Source organism: Dryas octopetala, chromosome 6, assembly GCF_963921425.1.
Source record: "Dryas octopetala chromosome 6, drDryOcto1.1, whole genome shotgun sequence".
Classification (NCBI taxonomy): domain Eukaryota; kingdom Viridiplantae; phylum Streptophyta; class Magnoliopsida; order Rosales; family Rosaceae; genus Dryas; species Dryas octopetala.
In genome coordinates, this window is record NC_141371.1 from 7,192,788 (window position 1) to 7,218,953 (window position 26,166).

General features: G+C 36.4%; 5 protein-coding genes across 12 annotated transcripts; 3 read left to right on the forward strand and 2 right to left on the reverse strand.

Annotated features, from left to right (window-relative positions):
* The first annotated feature begins 1,948 nt into the window (after positions 1–1,948).
* Positions 1,949–6,868, forward strand: LOC147281828 (Protein kinase superfamily protein). Of its 3 annotated transcripts, XM_086246283.1 has the most exons (6): positions 1,950–2,338; positions 3,143–3,546; positions 4,016–4,276; positions 4,484–4,606; positions 5,677–6,072; positions 6,103–6,868. In XM_086246283.1, the coding sequence occupies exons 2-6, from the start codon at positions 3,166–3,168 to the stop codon at positions 6,277–6,279; spliced, it is 1,338 nt and encodes a 445-aa protein (XP_086102409.1). In that variant the 5' UTR covers positions 1,950–2,338; positions 3,143–3,165; the 3' UTR covers positions 6,280–6,868. The 3 variants fall into 3 exon arrangements, with proteins under 3 accessions (XP_086102408.1, XP_086102406.1, XP_086102409.1); XM_086246282.1 differs by having other exon boundaries at positions 1,949–2,338; positions 3,132–3,546; positions 5,677–6,868; XM_086246280.1 differs by having other exon boundaries at positions 1,949–2,338; positions 5,677–6,868.
* A 2,319-nt stretch (positions 6,869–9,187) lies between these two features.
* LOC147281829 (Cysteine proteinases superfamily protein) lies at positions 9,188–15,069 on the forward strand. 6 transcript variants are annotated; one of them, XR_015122831.1, is made up of 12 exons: positions 9,188–9,507; positions 10,814–11,224; positions 11,321–11,463; positions 11,606–11,679; positions 11,870–11,924; positions 12,060–12,134; positions 12,249–12,322; positions 12,419–12,467; positions 12,576–12,660; positions 12,952–13,008; positions 13,208–13,405; positions 13,543–15,069. XR_015122831.1 is itself a non-coding variant. In XM_086246663.1 (12 exons), the coding sequence occupies exons 2-12, from the start codon at positions 10,897–10,899 to the stop codon at positions 13,267–13,269; spliced, it is 888 nt and encodes a 295-aa protein (XP_086102789.1). In that variant the 5' UTR covers positions 9,188–9,507; positions 10,814–10,896; the 3' UTR covers positions 13,270–15,069. The 6 variants fall into 6 exon arrangements, 4 of the variants coding, with proteins under 4 accessions (XP_086102789.1, XP_086102786.1, XP_086102785.1 ...); XR_015122830.1 differs by having other exon boundaries at positions 14,797–15,069; XM_086246663.1 differs by having other exon boundaries at positions 10,814–11,038; positions 11,153–11,224; positions 13,208–15,069.
* A 246-nt stretch (positions 15,070–15,315) lies between these two features.
* On the reverse strand, positions 15,316–16,999 carry LOC147281830 (TCP family transcription factor). Its single transcript, XM_086246664.1, has one exon. It carries the CDS (start codon positions 16,572–16,574, stop codon positions 15,837–15,839), a length of 738 nt encoding a protein of 245 aa, XP_086102790.1. The 5' UTR covers positions 16,575–16,999; the 3' UTR covers positions 15,316–15,836.
* Positions 17,000–19,004: 2,005 nt separating this feature from the next.
* Positions 19,005–23,381, forward strand: SIGF (RNApolymerase sigma-subunit F). The gene is made up of 8 exons (XM_086247837.1): positions 19,005–19,260; positions 19,901–20,052; positions 20,355–20,602; positions 20,685–20,958; positions 21,051–21,281; positions 21,694–21,834; positions 22,257–22,457; positions 22,749–23,381. Exons 1-8 carry the CDS (start codon positions 19,164–19,166, stop codon positions 23,034–23,036), a joined length of 1,632 nt encoding a protein of 543 aa, XP_086103963.1. The 5' UTR covers positions 19,005–19,163; the 3' UTR covers positions 23,037–23,381.
* Positions 23,382–23,441: 60 nt separating this feature from the next.
* LOC147281832 (Pentatricopeptide repeat (PPR-like) superfamily protein) lies at positions 23,442–25,370 on the reverse strand. The gene has a single exon (XM_086247836.1). It carries the CDS (start codon positions 25,322–25,324, stop codon positions 23,474–23,476), a length of 1,851 nt encoding a protein of 616 aa, XP_086103962.1. The 5' UTR covers positions 25,325–25,370; the 3' UTR covers positions 23,442–23,473.
* Positions 25,371–26,166: the final 796 nt, after the last annotated feature.

Here is a 26,166-nt window from a genome sequence, read left to right on the forward strand (position 1 = left end):
AATGTGTGGATGCATTGAATTGAAGGAAGTAAAACCACACGACTGTTTTAGTGTTTGTGCGTGAAATTTGTAAGACCTGTCCCTATGCCTCTTAAAAACACTATGCATGATTTGGTCTTCACGAGAACAAGTTGCAGGGAGCATATGGGGCCTCCCTCGCCATCAGGTGGGACCCACCAACATGGATTCCACCTCAGCGTCCAAAGTGGATGAAAACAAAACCATGACCAACGCCATGCAATTAGTAAAGGTTAAGTATAAACTAATATTTTGTTCTTTATATTAGTGGTACTTAATTAAGTATATATTAATAATTGTACAAATGTTATAATTTAGATAAATTTGAAATATTACTTTTGTATACCGCATGGTATTATCATCGCATGTAATAATTTTTCATATATTAGAGACTTCAACTATCTCTAAACGTCTTAAAATAAAAAAATATATATATATGACAAATAGATAATTTATTGTAACACTTGAGTAGAAATGTAGTTTTGCTAAATGCATGAAATGAATGATAAAACGAACTTGGTGTATTGTAAGCTTCGTATACCCGATATGCGATAATCTATATTATAGATACATCTCCTCATGTATGGTGATATACTATGATAACATAAAGTAGTTATGTATTATATATTGTAAAATAAGATTTCATATTCTCAATTTGAAATAATTTCTACACTTGAAACCTACACTCATTAGGATGAAACTCTAAAGTGAAAAAGAACTTGACATTTGCATCAGTACATACCTATGTTAACTATTAATGTTAGCATGATATACATTGTTGGCCGCTTCCCTAATAACTTAAGTTTTTTGGGCTCAATTGTTGTCTAATAACATCATAGCCTTGTTTGCAGAAGGTTCCCGGTTTGAATCTTCCATCCCCAAAATATGTATATTTATGTCTATTAGCATTTGTTTGCTCTCCTTAGGTTGGAGTTGAATGTGTATCAAGATTTTTAATTCTTGGGTCTTGATTTCGCTTGTATATTAATTTTATTGATTCAAAAGAGATAGAGAGAAGGGTACATATGAATTTATTATTATGATTAGTAGAGGGTTGAACAAAAGAAAAAGATTAGTAGAGGAAGATAAAAGGTCACCCTCCCACTTACCTGTTAATAAAAGTCAGCTTTCTTATAAATTGTTTTTCTATCCGAATCTTATGGTCAACTTTTAAGGAATAACATGCAACTTATATCTTGCGGAAGAAGCAATTTGAGTGAATTAAATTAAGTTAAAAAATTAGAAAATTAAATCAAGACCCGTATATAGAATATTAGACAATAACTTGTTGGAGATATTCCAGCTCAACTTGTGATCTTTCCTTCCAAATTTATTAACCATCTATATTCGAGATGTTATAGAAATTGATTGTCTTTGAATTTCTAGTATCTTATTTTACATTTAGCTAAAACAAACTCAATTTAATTGAGTTGAAAATTTAGAACAAGTATTTATTAGTTTAATGATATTTTTTTACCAATATTAATAAATAGATTTTAAATTCGAATCGCTCTATCTCTTATATGAAATACAATAAAAACATAGATATAATTCATCAATATAGACAAAGACAACTATATAATATCCTAACAATTACTACTCCCAATTTCAATCATTAGCTCATAATTGAATAAGACCATAAAAAAGCATGCTAACTTTGTTTATGTTAATACAATATCTACTCTCTCTTTTTTTTTCCTAAATTCTACAATATCTACTCTTTGTTTATGACATTTCTTTGTCTTGGTTTGGTTTTGCTAAGAACTTGAGACGTTGGCTTGTGTGTTCACTGTTGCTTATTAACTTCAATACAGTAGCATCAAAGAAAAGACACATAATCCAATGTAATGTAAGACTAGGATAACCTTGTTTAAAGGTCCCAAAATCACTTGGATGACTTGGTTGACTCGTACTCGTACTCATTCTCATTCTCATTCTCATTCATTCTTTCGTAGGCACCTTCTCTCTCCCTTCCTAGCTTGTTCTTTTGGTCTCATTTTCAAAGCCTTCATTCACACCTGGACTAGACTTGATCATTGCCTTGTTGGTACGTTTATTTATAAATTTATACGTGGGTTTTGGTTTCGCCATTATGTTTAGTAAGCTTTATCTGACCTCTAGGCTCTAGTTCCGTGTTTAGGCTTCTCTTAAAAGTAAAACCAGGGACTGCGCGTTCATCTATAGTTTCAGAGGTCTTTTGGGGAATTGGGGGCAATGAATCAAATGGGTTTCTCTCATAACTTCTCACATGTGGGAATTTGTGAACGCTAGGAGTGGAGGACATTGTTTTGTGCAATCAGACTGAGATCAAATCGGCAAGGTGCTTTTCTTTTTCTTTGTTTTTCTTTTTCAGAATTTCAATTTCACTGCTTTTTTTTCTCTTTGACATTGTCTTGTAAGATTTACACTAAATGATTTTAAAACTTTGATGTCTTGGGTCTTGCTGATGTTCTGATTTTGTTAACTGGGTTTTAGTCTTTTAGGCAAATTATATTAGATTAACATAGAGTTTTGTTAACTTTGTTTCTGCTTTTGATTTTTCTTTGTATTGATGATAATAAATATGGGGACGATCAGCCTGTTTAGCATTCATAATTTGAAATATGGGTTTATGCAAAGAAAAGAATACACAGTGGGTTTCTAATACATGGGGATAATTAGCATATTTATGCAAAAAAAAAAAAAAAAATACACAGTGGGTTTCTAATTTGTGTTGGTTATTTTTGGGAAAAGACAGAAACAAATAAAAATAGAGTGTGGGCATCAGTTACTTTCTAACTTCATGTATTGGGGTTTTCTTTAACTACTAGGTTTTGGTTTTGAAATTTTGATTAAGTTTCTAAATAAGGAAAATTTTGGATACTTGTCAAGTGTTTGCATTTAATTCTTTTGGGTGCTTGAAAGAAGTCTGTATTAGAAAGGAAAACCAGCAGATGTGAATAGCTTTAATTTTTAATTTGAGGTTTGTTGGATCTCTTTTGATCATAAAAGTGTTCACATTTGCAGAACTAGAGAGTGACATTTTGAGTGTTTGCTACATTATGAAGTATTTTCTTATTCTTGACTATTAATGGTTTTGAATTATTGCTTATTGATGGCTCCCTAATTCTAAGGCTTTCTTCAGCTTTTGAATCTTTGGCGAGGATTATGTGCTGTGCAATGTTAGGAGCTATGAAGTGCTTCTCATTCTACCTTGGAGACAAAAAGGATGAACCAAAGAGCACAAATACAACATTTACCGATGGTGAAATGAAGAGATCTGGATCTGAGTTAGATTCCCAGAACATCTCTGATGCCAGCTCAGAGTCCTTGAGGAGGAACCAATATCCTAGTTTCTCTCAGAGACCAAGCAACCTCAGAGTATTCACAGTTTCTGAGCTTAAGTCTGCCACAAAGAATTTCAGCCGCTCTGTCATGGTTGGAGAGGGTGGGTTTGGGTGTGTCTATAAAGGGTTTATTAAGAGTTCAGAAGATCCATCTAAAAAACTTGAAGTTGCAGTGAAACAGCTCAGTAAAAGAGGGTTGCAGGTAAGACTGTTATCCTATTGGCAAAACTTTTAGACAGATTCCTTTTCATTATCTATGTTAACCTGTTTTGTGATTTAATTTTCGGCTTCACACGAAGGACATTAGTGGTTGGCAATTTTAAGATAATAACTAAATGAGGTATTGCGTTACTCATTAAGTTTGATACAAAAGAATCCTAATGTCTCGCAATGATATACATATGGTAACGATGCATTAATACAAGGACATTGTTTTCTGTTGTTCATTATTAGCACACTGGATCCTTTCTTTCATCCTTTACAAAATTGTGCTTCTTCCTAATAGGGAGAACATCATATTTCTGTACTTAGTGGTAATAGACTTTGTTTTATGTTTACCACCAAGATTGTTGATTCAACTGATATAGTCTAGGATGGTGTTCCATTTATGACAAAAAAGATTCAGTCTATTGTATGTTTGTATACTTAAGATCCCACCTTTTTGCTAGCAGGGGCACAAGGAATGGGTGACAGAAGTAAATGTTCTAGGGGTGGTTGAGCATCCAAACCTTGTCAAACTAGTGGGCTACTGTGCTGAGGATGATGAACGAGGAATCCAGCGACTTCTAATTTATGAGTACATGCCTAATGGAAGTGTAGAGAACCATTTATCCAGTCGCTCAGATACACCTCTTTCGTGGGCCATGAGATTGAGAATAGCACAAGATGCTGCTCGTGGCTTAGCATACCTACACGAAGAAATGGATTTTCAGGTACTTTATTTTCTTTCGATATGTGTAAGGTTTGTTAGTCCCTTTTGATGCATTTGACATTCACGAGTGTTTGAAGGGGGCACTTACATTTAGATACCCAACTGAAAAGAAAAAAAATTAAAAAAATGAGAGGAGGGAGGGAAGGGAATAGTTTTGTGAGGTAATGCAATTATATTATACTGACATTTTTCTTTATTCTTGTTCTAGATCATTTTCAGGGATTTTAAATCTTCAAATATCCTTCTGGATGAGCAATGGAATGCAAAGCTATCAGACTTTGGAATGGCTAGGTTGGGCCCAGCAGAAGGGTTAACCCACGTCTCAACAGCGGTATGCTCATACAAATGATCTAATTATACTTACCATCTATTGCATGAATAAGTATCAACTGTAAGCTTATTCTATGATAGGCATTCTCCAAGTTGATGGAGTTTGCCTGAGTAATATGCTAAAAAGATTTCAAATTCTAATGGCATAGTTATAATTATAAAAGCAGGACTCTTTTGGATTATTTAACATAGTCTATGAGTTATGATTTCAGTCCTGCAGTTCCTCTGCCTTTCCAACTATGCCTTTGAAATTGCATTAATCAGAGATATTCAGATGGTCCAAACATCAAATCATTTGAACATCAATAATCTTTTAAATTATGAATCTTTAGGCACCTGATAGTTTTTTCTTCATTGTTTATGATATTTTTAAAGCAAGATATCTGTACCTGAAACAAGTTGCTTAATATAATCAGAGTATCCACATTTATACTGTCAGTAAAGTTAACATATGTGGAGTTTAAGATCGAGAAGTTGAACCTAGACCTGTTCTGCAACTTTCAGAGATTTTCAATGATGAGCTACTGATCACTGAATAAATGTTAATGTGAAATTTAGTCACCATGGGTCTGATGAATAATGAATTATTACTTTGTTAGGCATTTGGATGCCCTATGGCTACCGAACTAGGCTATTGTTTTTTCTCGAGATCCAAGACGAATTTATTGTGCTTGTGCTAGCATTAAAGATGAGTTGATTTGTCTCTAATAGTTGCACATTAGAACTGTTTGAAATTTCTTTAAAAAATTTTATTATTGCTTGTGCTTTGGACTGCATTCTGTTAGTTTTCCATTTTAGTGGATAGATATTCCATTTAGTGGCTACTTCTGCTTCAAACTTTCAGGATGTCCAAATTCATCCTTTGAATTTTGATGGAAAGAAAACAAGCTCATTTCAAGTAAAAGGGCAAGCTGAGAAGAACATGTACTTATGACTGCTTTTATCTTGTGTGAACACCCAATTCTTTAGCCTATTTTTCCCCATAGATGAAAGAGAGATACGGTAACACTAGATAATGATCCATCCCTGTACTACACTCTTGCACTTACATGACTGGTGATTTTTCATCAGGTTGTTGGAACCATGGGATATGCAGCACCTGAGTATATCCAGACTGGACGTCTAACATCTAAGAATGATGTGTGGAGCTATGGGGTCTTCCTTTATGAACTCATCACAGGTAGGCGTCCTCTAGATCGAAACCGCCCCAAGAGTGAGCAGAAGCTCTTAGAATGGGTTAGGCCATACCTATCAGACATGAAGAAGTTCCGGCTAATAATAGACACTAGACTTGAAGGAAAATACCCCCTCAAGTCAGTTCAAAAGCTTGCGGTTGTAGCCAACAGATGCTTGGTCAGACTCCCTAAGAATCGTCCAAAGATGAGTGAGGTGTTGGAAATGGTGAACCAAATTGTGGAGGCACCAGCAGGCCAAAAAAAATCTGAGGCACCATCACGCCAAAACAAGGTTATGGAGGCACCATCACGCCAAAAAAAGGTTATGGAGGCACCCACAGGAACAGCAAGTCTTCAACCTCCGCCGAAGAATTTAGCACCAATAAAAACTTCCCAGGACAATGAAACAATGAACAAGAGAAGAAATGTGGATTCGAGATCAGGAGAAACTGGTTGGTTGTCTCGTGTGTGGACACCGAAACTTTTAAGGACATGCTGATTGCAAGTACGTCTTAGTGAACTGGTTCTGGTGGACCTGGTGGTTGTTCAACTTATATGAGGCATAATTATGGTTTGGCATGGAAAACAAAACACAGAAGACCTTCTGCATTAATAACTTACCTTGTAAATAACAACCCCCTCACCTTCCAATTCTTCTCTGCAATATGTATAAATCTGCTCAAATTCACAACCTTCTGCGGTAAGTTTTGGAGACATTGAACAAGAATGTAAGAGAGAAATAACGGATTTCAGACATTAAAGAAGTTTCAGATCAGTGGCTAATTGTATTGGCCTCAGATATAGAGGGAGAGCTTGGTTCTTTTGGTACCTGGACAAGCCTATGCAAGATGCTGAGTTATTTTAGTGAATCAGAGTAATCAATACTACTGTGTTGTTCAAACTCTTTTCTCCAACTTTACATTCTTTAATTCCGAGTGCCCTTAAGCTGTTGATGCTTTTACATTTGAAGTACTGTTTGATTATGAAATTATCAGATGATATTTAGTTGGATCTAATTATGTACTGGTTAAAGACAGTGGCGGATGTTGATTATAAAAGAAACTCTTAAATGTTGATTAACAATTTAACAGTACTTTCATTCGAGGTTTTGTCAATTATCCACATCAAATTACAATCTTCGGGTTCACGAAACATTCAATTATGGATACCATTTTGGACCTTTCATTGATTTGTTACGTGTACCCAATTCATCTGATAAAACAGGTTTGATTGTACATGGAGCATACACATTTGGGTTGCTCACGATCACAGATTGAAATAGAATATGGTCTACTTCAATTGTGTGTGCCTAACTCTAACGTAGGCGTGTATGACCTCTGAAACTATGAATCGGCATATAAGAACAACATGTAACGTGCTGACTTCCAATTCATGTGTGGGGTTTGTTTGGGAAAGTCGAGCTTCTGAAAGGCTGAGCCAGCCAACAGCCACTAAAATAAGCTTTTGCATATTACAAAATAATGAGAAAAATAAAAAAACGAGTCGAATAACACATTTTGGTTTTGGATAATAAGAAAAATCTGCGGTATTCATTTTCTCATTAAATTTATAAAATCTCAAATATTCATCGTTACGTGAAACATATATATTATCTAAAACTATTTAAATTTGAATGTTGTTTAACTTGTTTTAATGTATGTTAAAGTTAAAGTTAATCTACGATGTTTGTTCGAGTTTGTCTTTTGTCTCGTACTCATATTTTTTTTTTCGTACACATAAATTAAGAACTGCATTGTAAATTTAGTAGTTTAATGAAATTTACAATGTTCTCCTCAAGTATGAGGATAAGTTTTACACGTCTTAAATTTATGTGTGGCTGCTAACATTGTATAGCACTCAAAATATTGGAATCAAAAAGTGTGAATAAGTTAAAATCCAAAAATAGATTTACGTGGTTAGGAAGAAAAGCTCACGTACCAAACAGTGTTTCCTTTTTTTTCTCCTACTAAAATAGTCCACCTAAATGTTAATAGAAATGCGCAAGGCAGAGCTGCCGACCCATATAAGCAAGTTCAGCCCTGCATGAGTTGCATATTTAAAACTAAAATACATCACTAAAATTAAATGTGTTATAAATTTATAATCACACAAAAAAGAACCATATTTTCTAGAAAAGCATGGCATCATTCTTCTTATTTTTTGGGATTACAAAATTATTATAAATAGGGTTTTTTTCATATTTAGTACCTGAACTTTGACCATTGTCTTAATGTGGTACCTAAACTTTTATTTGTCCCAATTGAGTACCTAAATTTTTATTTTGTGTCTAATAGGTACCAAAATGAATTTCTGTTAAAATTATCAACAAAAGTTAGGGGCAATATAGTCACTTCAAAAAATTTATTTTTTAATTTTAATTTTTTTTGTTTGTTGTGTGTTTTTTTTTTAAATAATTTTAAACATATAAAGAAAATAATTAAAATATACTTTGACTATATTGCCCCTAATTTTTATTGACAATTTTAACAAAAATTCATTTTGGTACCTATTAGACACAAAATAAAAGTTTATGTACTCAATTGGGACAAATAAAAGTTTAGGTACCACATTAAGACAATGGTCAAAGTTTAGGTACTAAATATGAAATAAACCCTTATAAATAATAACTTACACGACTTGCCCATGTATGCAAACAATAAGTTCTTAATTTATTTTCAATAATACTATATGCATAATTATTATTTTAATTTTTAGTCACTAATTGATGATATGGTCAGTTTTTTATTTATTGTAAATAGATAGAGAAATTTTTTAGTGTTACCTTAATATGGCCCACATAGTTAATAATCACGTATTATATGAGTGAATAATGAATTTATATACACTTATTATAAATAAAAATGGATTAATAAAAAAATTACTCAAACAAATGAGATCTAGATTCTAAAATAAACCATATTAGTACTTGTAAGTTGTAATTTATTTGCAATTTAATGAGAAAGAATCTTGACTAAGTGCAATGGACGTGTCATTTTCGCTATTAATAAATAATTTCAATAAAATATAAAAAATTGTTTTTTTATTTGAAAAATACAAATATAAAATTCTGTCTCTAACAAAATTATTATAAAATTATGAAACAATACGAGTGTGTGACACGCCTACCGCCCCCATGTGTGGACCTTTTGGTCGTTAATTGAATCCTAAGCTTTCACGGTTTCACCCAATCAGAAAGCCTCTTTTTGTAGAAAGTTTTATCGATCTTTCGACTTTGAGTACAAATCATGACCGTAGGATCTTCCATACCTCAATGCAATCTCGGCATCTCATCCGCCACTTCCTCCGTCCCTCAGATACAACCTTCACCGTCCGATCTCGTCCCCACCAACGGCGATACAAGCCACGCCAATCCAATAAAAAAAAATATTAAAATTCTTCGGACAGAACGGGTTTTTAGAAACCGTTTCAAGAAATTGCCGCTTGAATTACCGCCATCTCACGTCCACGCGGAGAAAATCCCTGCCGTCCATGCCATCCGTACGACCGGGAACTTGCTCGACCTTTAACACTGTGGCAACTGTATATAAGGGGGTTGTGAAGACTGAAGAGCAATCTTTTTCCCTTTTCTGCTTAGTGTTTTTCACTGCTTCATCGTCATCCACTGCGTTCGTCGTAGCGTTCTATTCTATAAAACACACACAGTGCCTTGTGCCCAATTCTTTCACCCTAAGTTTTCGTTTGCTGGCTCTGAGTCGAAGCTGATTGGGTGAGTTTTTAATCTGAATAGTTTTTTTTGTTTAACTCTCTTCTCTATTGTTGGACTGTTATAGTGATTGTTGAAGAAATTGTTTTATTTTTTTTCTTTTATTTTGGGGCTTGAATTTTTTTTTTTGGGATTATTATGTGAGATTTTTTAGATTGAGATTGGTGTATTTGTTTTAGTTGAGACTATTTGTTGTTTGGGAAGCTTTTGGGGGTCTATTTTGGTGCTGGTTTGATTTGTGTGTGTGTGTGTGTGAGAGAGAGAGAGTATGTTTATGATGAATAAGAGTGGAGAGTGGGGTGGTTTTTAGTATTATGATTTTGACAAAGGATATAGCATGCAGCAGTTATCTTGTTCTGGTGGTAAGTTGTGTTGTTCTGGGGTGGACAGCATGGGTTCCAATTTTAAAAAGAAAATGAAAGGTGTAGGAGTGTAGCCATGAAACGACATGGAATTGGATCAAATCGATGAGTAAAATCTGCTGTTGGGATTTGAGTAATTGTATTTTGTTTTGGGAATATTATTTAATTAAATTGTTTGTTTATAATTGATCTTTCATTTTTTTTTGGTATATATTAAAGGTCCTATGAAATTTTATATGTTTTCTTAATGATAACTGCTGTTTAAAGTTTACTAAACATGTGAGCAAAAAGGTTAACCGTTAGGAATATTTAGCACTCTGAGTTAACGTTGATTCTTCCGTTTCTTTGCTGAGAGACATGTGTTGTTGTCATGCATCTAGTTTAAAATTGCGAAAGCAGGCTCTTCAAGTCGTTATCTCTCTTTGTAATATTTGAGAATACATGAGCACGCGTTGTTAGTTTAACAGGTTTTCTGTCACTATAATTTTAAAAACTAATCAAAGTCCTCAGCTGGTCATGCTGGTTATTTATTTGTGCGTGCTTTTTGACGGTGGGTTGAAGCCCTTGCTGTTCTCAGCAAACTTTTAATGCATGGGAATGTTATTAAAGTTAATAATAAACATACTTGAACCCAGAAAAGTTTTAAATTATGATTACTTGGGGCAGGCATCATTTTCACAAATATTGCTTTTATAATTCATTTGCAGATAAACCTTCTATTGTATATTTGTCCAGTATTTTGTGAAAAAATCAACTGGTCTATTATCTTAAGGATTTATAATAAAACCCTTAGCTCTGGCTTGCAATTGGAAGCACTATACTTAATTTAATTAAAAAATTGTAGTTTATATTTGGGCAGCTGGATATTCTAATGCTAATTATAGTTATGGTTAAAGCACGTTGAAGCATTGAAGGTTTTTCTAACATAATTGGTAGCTTTTGGCCAGATATTAGTTCCTTGCCTAACTTCTGAGGGATTCCATTGGAAGCAGATTAAGCTTTCTTTTCTGGGATATGCATTTTTAAGGAGATGGCCACTCATGAGCATGATTCAGAACTTTTTCAGTGGGGTCTTCGTCTACTTGATGGTGATCCAGTTTATAATAATGCCTACTATGGTGACATGATACAACACGATGCTAATGACATCTACCATGGACAGCATTTCAGAGGTCATTATGATACAGATTCTAACAATGTAGAGAATGATGAGATCATTGCATATACTCTTCAAGAAGAATTTGCACAATTATCTGTAACAGAAGCCTCTGGATACTCACATGCAGGAGAAGAGCACTCACAAGCATCCATTCCTGCAGATGATTGGCATAGTATATCTTCAAGGAATTATTTTTCAGGTATCCAGAAAAATGCTACTTGTACCTTGTTTTCATACATTTTGTAGGAACCTATATCATTTAGTTATCTTGATAGGCGTCTTTTACACAATGCAGGCCATGATTGTGGCCAGGAAGAAGCTGATATTGTGGTGCCTTCTAGTTCATGTTCTAGCCCTAGTGATCATTTGGAGCTAACTGATGAATGTGCACTTGATGGTGATGTAGACTGGAGCTTGAATCAAATGATACCTGTTCCTGTAAGTTTATGTTATTTGAAGTACTACTACAGTCTGTCAGTCCCAGTTTTCTAGAGTTTGCAAATTCATGATTATTGTAGTTGTATTTGTTTGCTACTTTGCCGTCAACAAAGGTATTAACTCTGTCCTTTATATGGTTTAGCATATTCCTAGAATTAATGGAGAAATTCCTTCCATTGATGAAGCGACTTCAGATCATCAAAGGCTGCTTGACAGGTAATACCTGCCTTTTTCCTTTCCTTTCCTTTCCTTTCCAGGAGTAAAGTAGTGTGCATTATCAATGATTTGCCTATGTAGTAGAAACCATTTTATGTGTTTTCTTATATTTTTTTTGTAATATTTTCTTCCACTAGTGATCTGATATTGAATTTGGGGTGATAAAATATTTCTTGCCTTTGTAATGTAGACTGCAATTATATGGCTTCGTTGAGCACAAGGTTGAAGGAGATGGCAACTGTCAGGTAGTTGTTTTGTAGCTTTTTCTGTTCTTTATTGTAAATTTTATCATTTGGATCTATCAGTTTTGTTTTTATCCTGGATATTGACCTTAGCATCTTTCAGATGATACATTTTTATCTCATGCTTTGTTTTTTCAGTTCTGTGCTTTATCAGACCAATTGTATCACACACCTGACCACCACAACTATGTGAGAACACAAGTCGTAAATCAGGTTTGCTCTTCTGGAAATATTCTACTAACTTGTTCGACTGAACTTCAGAACCTTGAAATTTTGTGCATCTGCCATGGATTCTGGTTTATCCTTCTAATGGTTTTCTTTTACCAGCTTAGGTCTCACCCAGAGATTTACGAGGGTTATGTTCCTATGGAATACGGTGACTATTTGGAGAAAATGTCCAAGTATTAATCGAACTCATAATGTTTCCTTGTTTTTCTGTCATTCATTTTTGGGCTTAAGATGGCCAAACTAATACCCTTTAATCTGAATGAAACCAGGAGTGGTGAGTGGGGTGATCATGTCTCATTGCAGGCAGCTGCTGATTCGGTATGGAAGATTTTCTACAATGGAATTGCAGGGATAATGTCTGTGGATTTTTCCAACTGTTTAAAAATAATTAATATAATGACCAATACTTGTGAATAATTTCTGCAGTATGGCGTGAAAATTTTTGTCTTGACTTCTTTTAAGGATACCTGTTGCATAGAGATTCTTCCTAATACCCAAAAGTCAAAACAAGGTAAGCTACAGATTGTTGGGTGTTTTAATTATTTAATTCTTATGTTGATATTTGATTATAGTTTCTATATCTGTTACTGATTCAGATTTCCATATTTCACACATTATTGTCTTGTTTTTTAAGTTCACTTCACTCATAATGACAAATTTATTACCAAATTATGAATATTTGATCACAGTTTTGTTGAGTTCAATGTCACATAATCATAATTTTTACAAATAGATTTCGTGGAAGTTACTTAATGATTAAACTATTATTTGCAATGACAGAAAGCTCTAATGTCTTGTGCAGTTATTTTCTTGAGTTTCTGGGCAGAGGTGCATTACAACTCAATTTTTACTCAAGGAGGTAATTGTTTTTATCTTCTTCATGCCCATGTGTAGTGTGCAAAGGAGTATAGCGTAGTTGTCTGAAGTTAGTGTAAAAAACAAACTTGGCGTTGAGATAACTTGTAGTTGTCTGAAGTTAGTGCCCTCATGCAGGCCTTATGGTTTTACATTATCTCTCTAAAATTAATGCATGACTTACGGTTTTGGTTTTATTTCAGATACGTCCTCATCTGAGTACAGAAAGAAGAAAAGGTGGTGGATATTTGGGAATAAAAATTAGGAATGCTTGGATGGCACGCGGCACATTTTCCTCTTGTTGTTGTTGCTGCTGTTGCTTAAACAATGTAGATCCTTGGTTCAGGACCTGCTCACATTCCCATATTTTTGCTCTTCCAAGGTTCATCCTGGCTATCATCGTAAGAGCGAGTTTCTTTTTCCTTTTCTATTATTATGGTTGCTTGCATGTGTGATTTTTATAGTTGCATGCTAGTACCGTCCGATATTTTTGGAACAAACTAGTTGCAATATGATAATTAATGTTATACATTTTCAGAAAACAAAGGAGTTAAAAGGGTTCGTTGAATCTTGTTGAGCCTTCAATTTATTGTTTTCTTCACTGGTAGCTTGGTTGGTCCAATAGATTTGGAATATACAAAGATATGCCAGATACTTGAAATGAAAGTATGCAATTATATATGTATGCTGTATAAGATAATTTAACTCGGCACAATTTTAATATACATTCCAAACATGTTAAACCTTTGATTTATATACATGTATAAATAGAAGTATATTAAAAGGGTTTTGTTGAATCTTGTTGAGCGTTCAATTTATTTTCTTCACTAGTAGTTTGGCTGGTCCAGTAGATTTGAAATATACAAAGATATGCCAGATACTTGAAATGAAAATCAGTATCATGGATAGTATACCATGATATATGTATGCTTCATGAGAACACTCGATTCAAATATATGCTTCATGACATATGCAGAAGTGTGTGTAGTTGGAAAGTATCATGAAATAGAAAGCACAATAACTATGCAGAAAATTGTTATGCACTATATAGACATATAGTGATGAAGAGGCTTGATGAGTATCTAGAATATGGTTCAATTCAGGATTTTTGGTGGAGACAAGGTTTTGGTAACCTTTCAATGATTTATCTTCTACTGTTGATTTTCTTTGTTGAGTGACTACAAAAAATTTGCAGCCGTTGAGTTCCAACTAAATTGGAAAATCTCGCCATTATTTATGTCAATACAACAAATATGTTTAGTTCTTACTATATCATGGTTTGCAGCTTCATGCACTTTGTTGCCCTGTGTAAATGCGTATTGTTGAGTGAATACGACAAATATGCAGCCGGTGAGTTCCAACTGAATTGGAAAAGCTCTAGCCATTATAAACGTCAATACAACAAATATGTTTAGTTCTTACTATATCATGGTTTGCAATGTCATGCACTTTTGTTGCCTTGTTTAAATGCGTCATGTTGAGTGAATACGACAAATATGCAGCCGGTGAGTTTGAACTAAATTTGTAAAGCTCCGGCCATTATTTACGTCAAATATGACAAATATGCAGCCTGCAGCCCATGTGTTCCGGCTAAATTGGAAAAGTGGCAGCCACATATTTACGTCATTTACATGTTTGTAATAAAGCATATTTTTTTTGTCTTGGTCATTGGTGAAGTATACAATTCAATGCAGAGTGGTTAAGCGATTGCTTTGTGGTCATTGAAGTATGCATTACAATGCAGAGTGGTGAAGTATATGCTTCTTGGTCACTGATGTACATTTCAATGCAGAATGGTGCAGTATTTGCTTCTTGGTCACTGAAGTATATGCATATATATATATATACATTTCAAGGCAGAGTGGTGTAGTATCAGAAACAGCACACAAGAGTACAGAAGTTTTCCTTTTGGTTTCAATATCAGTCTCTCAACTGTACATTTATCATTGTTCTTGTAATAAAGCGTAGTTGCTTCTTGGTCGTTTAAGTATAATACATTTCAATTCGGAGTGGTGTAATAGTAGAAACAGAACACAAGAGTAGATTTTTTGGCTTTTGGTTTCAATTGCAGCAGCCAAACAAACAGTACATGTTGCATCATTGTAATGGGTGCTAATGGTAAGCTATATTTAGAGCTGAGGTTGAAGATGAAAACAGTTTCACCAAAGTGTAACCAAATATATAAAGATTTCGATTGAGTTTTTGATATTTGTTTTACAAGTAGTGCAGAATCTGCTTTAAAGCTTTTGCCAAGACTTCTTCAAACCAAAGTTGTTTTCATACCCTCATCAGACATCAACTGCTCTGTTGCCGTCCCACTAACATTAATAATGTTTAAAAAGCTGCAAATTTTATAAGCATAAGTGTCGGTCCATCAAGTTGTTCAACAATGGTGGGTCCAACAGTCTCTTCACTCTTCACCGTAACATGGTCCCCCCCTCCTTAAAACTCAACATCCGAAAATTTAAGCTCATCAACATCATCCAATGTTTTTTTATAAAAAAAACAGACTCCATTTATTTGATTTGATTTGAACCCCCTGAACATTTACAACTTAATACTCCCTCACTCTCAAGGTTGAAACTTTGCTTCCATATAGACTACACAGAAAGATTGATAGAACAACACAAAAACAGGGAGGCAAAGAAAGACTCCGAGTCTGTGTCTCTCTGACATGTCTAAACCAAAAAAACACTTGCACACCCCCTCATCCCAAACCCTATTCTTCTAAACCACCTCGGACTCCAAAACACACATATATAGACCCCCATTACATTTGTACGACGCCGTTCTATTGCTATTTTTCTGTGATTTACAGAGTGAGTTTATCTACTACTCGTCCCCAAGACAGAGAACCTCCTCCTGCTGCCCCTCCTCCGCCTCCGCCGGCTGCAAGAGCAACGCCGTGTACGGCATGTGGTGGCGAAACGCATTGTTCGCAATGGAGGCGTAGTTCAACCCCATCGGCTGGCACAGGTCGAGCCGGCAGCTCGGCAGCGCCGGCTGAAGCAGCTGCTGCGGCTGATGATGAGGGTACATGAACTGACCGCCGCCGCCGCCGCTGAGGGGATGCACGCGGCAGGGGGCGGAGGGCATTTGGGCCGAGACGACGGGGGCGGAGGTGGAGATGGGCACGGCGGGCAGGGTCCCGGAGCCGGTGGCGGCAATAATCGAGGGTTCGGCGTGGCGCAGCAGCCACTCGATGGTCTCGCCGTCGGAGCGGTGGCCGAGCTCGCGGGTCAGCTGGAAGATTCGTGCGGCGCACAGGGCGGGCATTCGGACCCGGCGGCCCCGCCCGTTGACCTTGGTGTGGCGGTCCTTGTTCGAGTTCCTGCGAGTCTGGGAGAGCTGTTGCTGGTTCTTGCTGGCTGTCGTGGTGGTAGTGTGGTTTCCAGTCACCGCCATCGTCGCCGGCGCGATGGCGACGGTGGCGGAGGTCAACACTGCGGTGGGGATGGTGACGGCGGCGTCGGTGACGGTTCGGTGTTCCTCCTCCTCCTTGCTGCTCAGCTGAAGCTGCGGTGGGTCGTCTAGGGAGAAGAACTTCTGCAGGGCTATCTCTGACCCCATAGCTGGAGGTGGAGGTTTTAGGGTTTGGACTGAGAAATTTTTAGGGTTTGTAAAAAAAGGGGGGGAGGAGAAGGAGAGACAGAGGGTTTAGGGATTCTAATGACCCCACAAAGAGAAGAAGGGCCCTCTTTTATTGTGAGAGTGAGATCTGTGGGGATAAGGGTCCGAAGGGGCCCACGGTTTCAATAGGCGTGGGTTCCACCCAGCCCAAAGCGGGGATGGGCCCGCCCGAACCGAGGGGTCCCAATGATGACGTGGGGTCCGAAATTTTAGAAGCTGATGGTGGGGCCCTCCTGGTAATATATAAGCGTCAGGTGTGAGTGCGTGCTTCAAACTATTTTCCGAAAGGCTCCACGCGCTCTCTGGACTCACAACTGGCACCTGGTTTGAGATATAAGACAAGAATTAGGTGGTGTTTTCTTGGCTCTTTCCTTTCCAACCATTTTTTCATGCACAGTTTTGGATTTTCTTTCCCTTTCAAAATAAGCTCAAAATAGCTCCTTTGAACTCTCCCTCTCACTGACTCACACAACCCAAGTCCCAAGAGCGGTGATTAGTTGATTACATCATTCGTTGTCATTTTATGTGTCTTTTAATCATTTACGAAATCCGTTGAACATGAAATTGCATACAATAAAAAAATTACCACAAAACAGATAATGCTTCGACACTACGAAAAGGTAATTTTCAATCAAATAAAAAGTCATTCGGTTGCAAATCGAAACAACTCGAAAAAATTTCGATCTCTAATTTCACATAGAAGGAAATTATTATTTTTATCAGAAAGGAAATGGAATTTAGTAATTCATTTATTTTCTGCTTAATACAAAATTGAAAACAAAAAAGCGCCTAATGCAGGCCCCGCTTTCTGTTGGAGTCACGCGCTTGGGAGGAACTAGAGAGGTAGAGTCTACACTGTAGTAACCACTGTTTCAGGTTTTTTTTTTCTCTCAAATTTTGTGTCACGTTTGTTTGACCGACACGTTGACCACTGTCGGATATTGTGGAGGAAATCTCGGATATGCCCCTAGGAAGACTAGACTAGGATCATTTTGATCCATTCTTGGGTCGGGTCGTTAATGATAATAAATGGATTTCTTCAAGCTCCTCAACTTAAAACTAAGCCAATAGGAATAGGAGATTGGCTTAACTCTATTGACATATACATAGATTGTAAATGATGATGCAAATAAGTAAACCAAGTTTGAACTTTGAAAAGATCGAACATTAATTCAAGTTGCATAATATCTACTTATATTATATCTTGATCCATTAGATTAACAATTTGATCTTCACATTGAAATATAATTCTTCTGTATTAATAATTTTGATTGACTGTATGAATAAACGACTATTTGACAAGGAAAAAAATTACTAATGGTGTGTGCTATCTTGTTGTGTTGCATACGTCTTTTGAGTAATTAACTAATCACTATATGCCAAAAGGATTTTTTGTTCTGTTACCCACCTTTTATGGGAAAATTTGTCATTGCTTGTGCCTAGAAACATCATTCACATGCAATGCATGTGAAATATTTAGTAGGAGAAGGTGAGGACAAACTAAAAGACAGTGAGAAGAAATAAAAGTTCGAGTTAACAATAACTATTTAGGTAGTGGGCATAAATAGCTTTCTTTTAAAAAAAAAAAAAACATTTTGAATCTATTATTTTGAAATATACAAGCTAACTTATTAAGCAAAGGAAAGAATGTGCTATAAAATATGCCTTTTTTACTGTTGTTGGAGATCCAAAAGCTGCAGAATTGCCCTCTTTGCATCAAATAAAAAAAGGTAAGGTTATTTCAACCACCCTCTATTGGTGAATCGACCATTCTAACATATTTAGGACAAATTTTTTATTTTGCCCTTTCTTGCAAAAAATTATAGAATCACCCAGATCCATTCGGCAGCATGCCACCAAAATATATTAAGAAATTTGGCACCTTACAGCCAAATATAATGATAATGTTCGGCACAATACTGTCGAATGCCTTTTTCATTTCCATTCGGTGATTACTTACCGAAAATTTCGCTAATGTTTGACAGTTAGGTGCCGAATAACTACAAACATTTTAACAGACAAGTGTCGAATAAAATTGAAATTTTTTATTTAAAGGGTAAAATTGAAATTTAAAAATAGGGTGGTCAACTCAGCAATTTATGATAGTCGGAATAGCCTGGGCCATAAAAAAAAAAAAAAAAAAAAAAAAACTATGCCTTGGTTTAGGAAAAAGTACAAACGCCTTAAGCCCATAAACTGATCTTATAATGGGCCAGGTTTGGACTATAGGTCCGTCAAATATTCTGGCTACCCAGAGATTAGGCCCAGATGAACAAGGCCTGTATTAACTCAGTTGAAAGCCCAACCTGATCCATTTGGAGAAAGGAGTAAACAATTTTGAGGTGTGAAATGGTCTCTGAAAGCAGGTACAGAGCCTCCCCTGCTACATTATCTGCAAATGATACAAAGCCAAATGCAAGTATGCAAGCCTGCAAGGTACAGATAGATAGCAAGAGAATATACACCGCCATATGTGTGATATACTGTTTTGCTTTAATATACTAATAGAATAACTATTTCATTCATCCAATGGAGGCTGGAAGGCATTTTCTTTCTTCATCTTCAGCCTTTCCATCAACAACTCACCTCAGGCATCCTCTTCCTTCTCCTTCTCCTTCTACTTCAGGTAAAAGTTCATTGCTTCATGTTTCCTTCTTCTCATTTCGCAGTTTGGTTGCTGAGAGTTTACTGGGAAGGGTTAATAGTGTTTGGAATTCAGAAACAGGTGCTTAAACATGAATTGGGGATTATTGGTTTTTATTGTTTTCCCAAGACAGCAAGTGGGTACTGGGTAGGTTGAGCTTGTGTGGTTTTGATATGGGTTTTACATTTTGACTGTTATGTTTGATTCTCATTCTTTGAACTTGTAATGATGTGTTAAATTGTGGATACAAAGACTATTAGCATAAATTTGTTTAGCGCAAGTCTTACTGCAACAGCTACATTTGGAAGTAGTGGATGCATGGGAGTGTTGAATTGTATCCTGGTGCTTTGAGTTTTGAGAAGTGTGAATAGTTGTACTCTCTTCTGCTTTGTGTTTATCCTAGATGGTTTTTAGGAATAATAGGTTCTATAATGAGAAATGGGATGAGATGCTAAGTTACTTAAATTAACTTTTTGGACAATCTGGTGCTATAGGAGTTAATGAGAGAGATAAAGATTTTACTAATTGTTATTGTCTACAGAAAGATTTGAATAAGGGATGATTTGTCCCCTTTGTCCATTATTGATTAACATCAGGCTTGTTGGCACTCCTAATTTTGCAGTGTTGATGGTTCATGACCAAGCAACTCCTGCAGTTACTTCTGTGCCGACTACATTTATAGCTCGACATTTCCCTACTTCGGTTCTTATACAAGAGCAGCGTGATGAGTTCAAGCCTCTATTGCATGTATTCAAGGAAGAGAAAACATCTCAGGTGAGACTTTTCTTGTAGACGTGCACTGCATCTAACTTGTATAATCCTCAATGTGGACTTCTTACTCAAACTTCTGTTTTCCCTCATTTAAAATCATGCCTATTGATGATACTATATTTCTTTTTGAAATGCCACCATTGATTCCTATAATCCAAGATTTTGTGATGCTTCATCTTTCTTACACATTAGTAATTTGACTCATACTTGGAATTGCTTACGTTTTAGAAAATTGACTCATATGCAATCTCTTTTCTCTCTTGGGAAACTCCTGATTAATGTACCATTGCCTGTGTTTATAAAAGCCTACGGTAAATAGAATGCAGATAGAGACTGGGGCTTCTCTCCATGAAGATTTAGACAATGATGACTTTTACCAGTTGGTGAAGAACTTGGAGTCTATTACCACTGCTCCCAATATGCATATGGACATTGAGCCATGTAATGCAGTTTCCCTGGCTAAGAAAGCTTTGTCAGCCTCAAAAGAAGCAGCCTCATTAGCTGAAGACTCCAAATCAGTGGGAGCTGATTTTGATGAGTCTCTTTCTCTAGGGTCAGTTTTGTCTTTCTGCCTTGTTTCGTTATTCTTTCCATATCAAATTGCTTTGGGACTGAAGCCAAAAGTTTTTATCTAGTTTGAGGACAAGTTTGGCTAACTGGCCAGTTGAAGAAGAGAAAACTGTAAGGTCAACCCGACTTCTAGAGAGGCGCAAGCGACTTAAGAAAAGGAAGGTGTCTAAGTTAGAATTTCTAATTCATGAGACTAACAGTTCTACAAGTTCAGATGTACGGAAAAAGATAAGCGAAGGATTTGATCCAAATGATCCCCTGCGACTGTTCTTGTGGGGTCCTGAAACAAAACAACTTTTGACTGCTAAAGAAGAGGCTGAATTGATTGCCCAAGTTCAGGTGTATATCTAACTCATGTCTGTTTGCTGATTTTTGGAATTACTGGTTTATAAGAGTCTTATGCTGCATTGGTGGGTGGAATTATGTTACAGGATGTATTGAAGTTAGAAGAAGTGAAGAGTAGACTTCTATCGCAGTTCAGCCGCGAACCAACTTTGGTTGAGTGGGCTGAAGCTGTTGGAATTAGTTGTCAGATCTTGCAATCGCAGCTCCGCTCTGGTACCAGAAGCCGTGAAAAGCTGATCTATGCTAACTTACGTATGGTGGTTCACATTGCTAAACAATATCAAGGGCGAGGCCTTGGCCTTCAGGACTTACTGCAGGTAACTTCACTGGAACATGTTTTTCTTTTCATCTATATTGTCCTTTAGGGCTGGAGTTGAGGTCCTTCTGCTACACAGAACATATCTTACTGAAGGACATTTTAATTCTATGCAGTAAAACATCTTAGATCATGAAATTGCATTGACAAATCCTAGCCAGATTGAAATTCTAGTATGGAATATATTAACTTATGCTCTATCCTATTGCTGACAACATAGGACAAGCTATGAAAACTTGGATAATTGTTTGTTTAGGTTGGAATTGGAGGTTATAAGATAATTATTTCTAAGAAACTTCATTGCAATAAAAAAGAGAATCATTTGGATTTTTACAATAAGGCCTGTCAAGCATTGATATATCTCAAGTAGAAGTTAACTAATATTTTTCTCTTTTACTCTGTTACTTTTGAAGGAGGGAAGTATGGGTCTTATGAAGAGTGTTGAGAAATTCAAACCGCAAGCTGGCTGCCGATTTGCTACTTATGCATACTGGTGGATAAGGCAAACAGTTAGGAAGGCCATATTTCAACATTCCAGGACCATCCGCTTGCCAGTAATGACAACTTTATCATTTCTCTAATCTCTAATTTTTTATGAGAATTCTATTTGTTGACCAAAAAAAAAAAGAGATTTATATTTGAACTGTTTCTTTCTTCAGAAGTATTTATCTTTTGCATCAACTGATTGTGCCCTGTTCTGAAAAGTTTCTGTTATCTCCATGGGACCATGGGATTTTGGAACAAATGAAAATATAGAATTGGCTAATGTTGATGATGAAGAAAAGTATTGTTGCCACTGAAATCTTTACCTTGAACTCTTGGCTTGATCATCACTCATTGTTGTGGTGGAGAGTCTTGATAATATATTAATTCAACTTAGTCCCCCCCGTGTACCCAAAAGTTAATTAATTCAGAGCCTGGTCAAAGCAAAAAGAAGCTTAATGAGTATGACAGAGATCCAATAAATTATTCGCAGGAGAATGTATACACCCTCCTTGGCAAGGTATTGGAGGCAAAGAAATTATGTATTCAGGAAGGAAATCACAACCCAACCAAAGAAGACTTAGCGAGACGTGTTGGAATTCCAGTTGAAAAGTTGGAAAAGTTGCTATATTCTACAAGAATGCCAGTTTCAATGCAACAACCTGTGTGGGCAGACCAAGATACCACTTTCCAGGTAAAGATTCTTGTTGTCCCGATTTGCATCTCATATATAACAACAACCCCCCCCCTCCCCTCTCTCTCTCTCATAATTTTGGTATTTTTTTGGCCTGAATGCTTTTCTGGTTAATGATGGACTTGTATCACAATTAATCTTGATGTATTACTGCAAAAGTATTGGCAATGAGCTATTAAGTTGATACGGCTGTATGCAAGTCCAATTTTGAAATGATGTAATTTGTCGGAGTTTATTTAGCATGGGTTCTCCAATGGTTTAAGAAGAATCAGACGTTTTTTCTGATTGCAGGAGATAACTGCTGATGCTGGGATTGAGATCCCAAATGTCAGTGTGGAAAAGCAGCTGATGAGGCAACATGTGCGGCACCTCCTAAGCATCCTCAACTTAAGAGAGAGGCAGATAATCAGGCTAAGATATGGCATTGAAGATGGCAAGCAGAGATCACTATCAGAGATTGGTGACATGTTTGGATTGTCCAAGGAGCGGGTGCGGCAGCTGGAGAGCCGAGCATTCTTGAAGCTCAAGCAGTCCCTTGGCAGCCAAGGTCTTGGGGCTTATGCTCATTTGCTTGTTTAGAAATGCAGCACGTGGCTATGGTAGCTACTCTGTCAGTTCAGATTTCTGGTATCTTTTAAGGAAATCTGGAGTTCAGTTGTTGAGCTCCCAGTTTTTGAGGTGAATGTACAGTGAGCTGTGGCTTGGAATGTGGAGAACGTCCAAAATGAACAACTAAGATAAGGGGTAAAAAATTTAAGCTAGCCTAGGCTATATTTGAGTGCTTCAAAGTTGTAATGTTGGCTTTCTTTGCTTTTCTGAAAAAGAGGTGAAACACTATACTGTAAGTGATTGTATATTTGTCACATTCTTTTTCAAAGCTGGCACTCCTAAATGAGTTAATGAGGGGTGAGTGCTTTTTGTTTCTTCAGGCAGAGAGAAGATATGGAGCCATAGAAATAAACTGATCTATTTTCCATTTTCTAACAAAGAATATTTACTGTACATTCTTTCTAAAGCTAAGACTTGGATGTATGAAGGCTGCCTACAAGTGCATGATAGACTCTATCATCAGGTGTGAGGCCTGCTTTCTTCATCTCATCATACAATTCAAAAGCTTTGTCTGTTCTCCCCTCCTTAGACAAACCCGAAATCATTGCTGTGTACGTGACGGTGTTACGAGTTAAACCCCTCTGAGACATTTCATTAAATAAGCTCAGTGCCTCATCCACCTCTCCAGCAACACATTCACCATGTATAAGCGACGTATATGTATACATATCCGACATCAACCCCCTATCTTCCATCTCCTCTCTTAGCTTATGAGCTTCCTTCATCTTACCTTTTTTACTATACCCATCAATAAGAGCATTGTATGTTACTGTATTAGGTCTCTCTCCCTTCCTTTTCATCTCTTGAAAAACCTGCTTTGCTTCAACTAAGTTTCCTTCCTTGCAATATGTGTCAATCAGAGTAGTGAAACACACTACGTTCGGAGCCACACCTCTTTCTGCCATTGTGAACAACAACCTCTTTGCCTCCTCATTCCTGTTCAATTTACACAATCCACCAGCAATAGTGTTGTAAGTAAACACATCACTCTGAATACCCTTCTTTTCCATGACATCCTGCAGCCTTAGAGCTTCATCTATCATCCCTTTTCTGCAGTACCCGTCCACCAGCGTATTAAACACAACTTGATTTACATCAATTCCTTTACTTTGCATCTCATTTACCAAGAGTTCCGCCATCTCCATCTGCCCCACCTTGCATGCACCATTAATCAATGCCCCGTAAGTGTGACCGTTCGGGACAAGACCTCTCTCAGTCAATTCATCGAAAAGCAACACCGCCCTTTTCGTATTTCCCACTCTACAATTCCAATTGATAATTGAAGTGTAAACATACACATCTGGTTCTATCCCTCTCTCACGCATTTCCTCAAACAGCTTCTCAGCCTCTTCAATCTTCTCAGAGCTACCATACCAATCAATCAAAAGCGTGTATGTTGCCACATTATAACCCACCTTAGCCCTCTTCATCAATCTCAAGACCTCATTAACACCCCCAAAATCCTTCCTTGCAATGTAAGCATTTATAAGTGTATTATATGTAAAAACATTAGGCTTAATCCCTCTACGAACCATCTCGACCATCAAAGCCTTAGCCTTTTCAACCTCTCCTCTCTTACAAAGTTCATTCATTGCAAATGTCAAGGAATAAACCGTGATTTGAACACCCTTTTCAACCATTTGATCAAAGAACCTCAAACATGAATCCACCTGACCACACTTCTTCAATGCAATCAAAAGCACAAAGCAGGACCGTTCTTCAATGTCAAACCCATTCTTGTCCATATAATCAAAAACCCCAATAGCCTCCTCAAACAATTTGTTATCTGCATAGACCCTGAATAGCATATCACACAATTTCTCAACAAATTCTATCCCATTACGCCCATCCTCAATCAAAGAAACAATTCCGGAAACCGGGCATCGAAGACTGTCATCAGTCACGATAGCATTCACTACACTCTTCATTTGGGCAAATTTTCTAGCTCCATATAGCCTGCAAATGAGGGTTACATGGGATTGAAGATTGGGTTTGTGGGAAGTGAGTGATGGGTTTCTTTGGAGAAAGTTGAATAAGCTCAAGCAAGAATGAGGTGGGACAAGTGGGTTTGAGAGGACAAGGTTGGTTATGTGGGGGTTGAGATTGGAGAGCAGAGATGATGAAGTGGTGTAGAGGGGTTTAAGGCCTGATTTGATTAGGGTTTTAGCAATCTTTTCAGCGATTTCTTGGTTGGATATCAAAGGGGGCCCTGAGGGGAAGACCTTCTTCAAGGTTTTGAAGGTGTTTTGGGAAGACATTGTCAAAGAAAAGAAGCAGTTCTCTTACACTGGTTTTTTTTTTTGGTGAAAAAAGATACTCTCTTACACTGGTTTAGGACTTAGGAGGAAGTTTTAGCGGGTATAAATGTGATGCATTTCTCAAGCTGATCAGACGATCCTAGCCGTGCATTTTTCATGAGCCGTTGGACCAAAAATGTATGATATGGTTTTTGGTCCCTTTTTACCCCAAACATATATTTGGTAAGTGTGATTTCAAAACTCTACATTTGTTTTACAGCAGTGTTAAATATCTCATATTTTTATATCACAATTTTATACAATATTATGTGGCAATTTACATGGCATTCATACATTGGATGCTAAAAAATAAAAATAAAAATCCAAAAATTCATAGAAAAATTTTGTCCAATAAAGTAATGATATGTGAGATGGTATAAAAATGTGGTAAATATAACATTATTCTTTGTTTTATGTTATTTGTAATATGAGGACAATTTTAAATTTGGGAATAAATTATTCATTTATTTTTAAGAAAATTGTGTTGGGGGATTAAAAGACCATCTTTTTTATTTTCTAAAACTAATTTTTCATTTTCGTATTTATTTCTAAAGAGTAATTTTTGAGTAAAACTTGCGAGTTTAAACAATTTCTTAGTTTTAATTTGAGAAAAAAATTTCATGTTAGGTACAAAATGTCCTAAGATTGCAAACAATTAAAAACACAAAGACCAAATACGGAGTTTTAAAATCCCATAGACCAAATATATTTTTGGAGTAAAACACAAGAACCAAAATTGTTTTCTTCCCTAAAAAAAATTTGTTTTGCCTATGCATATTTTGGCCCCACTTGTACTCTTGATC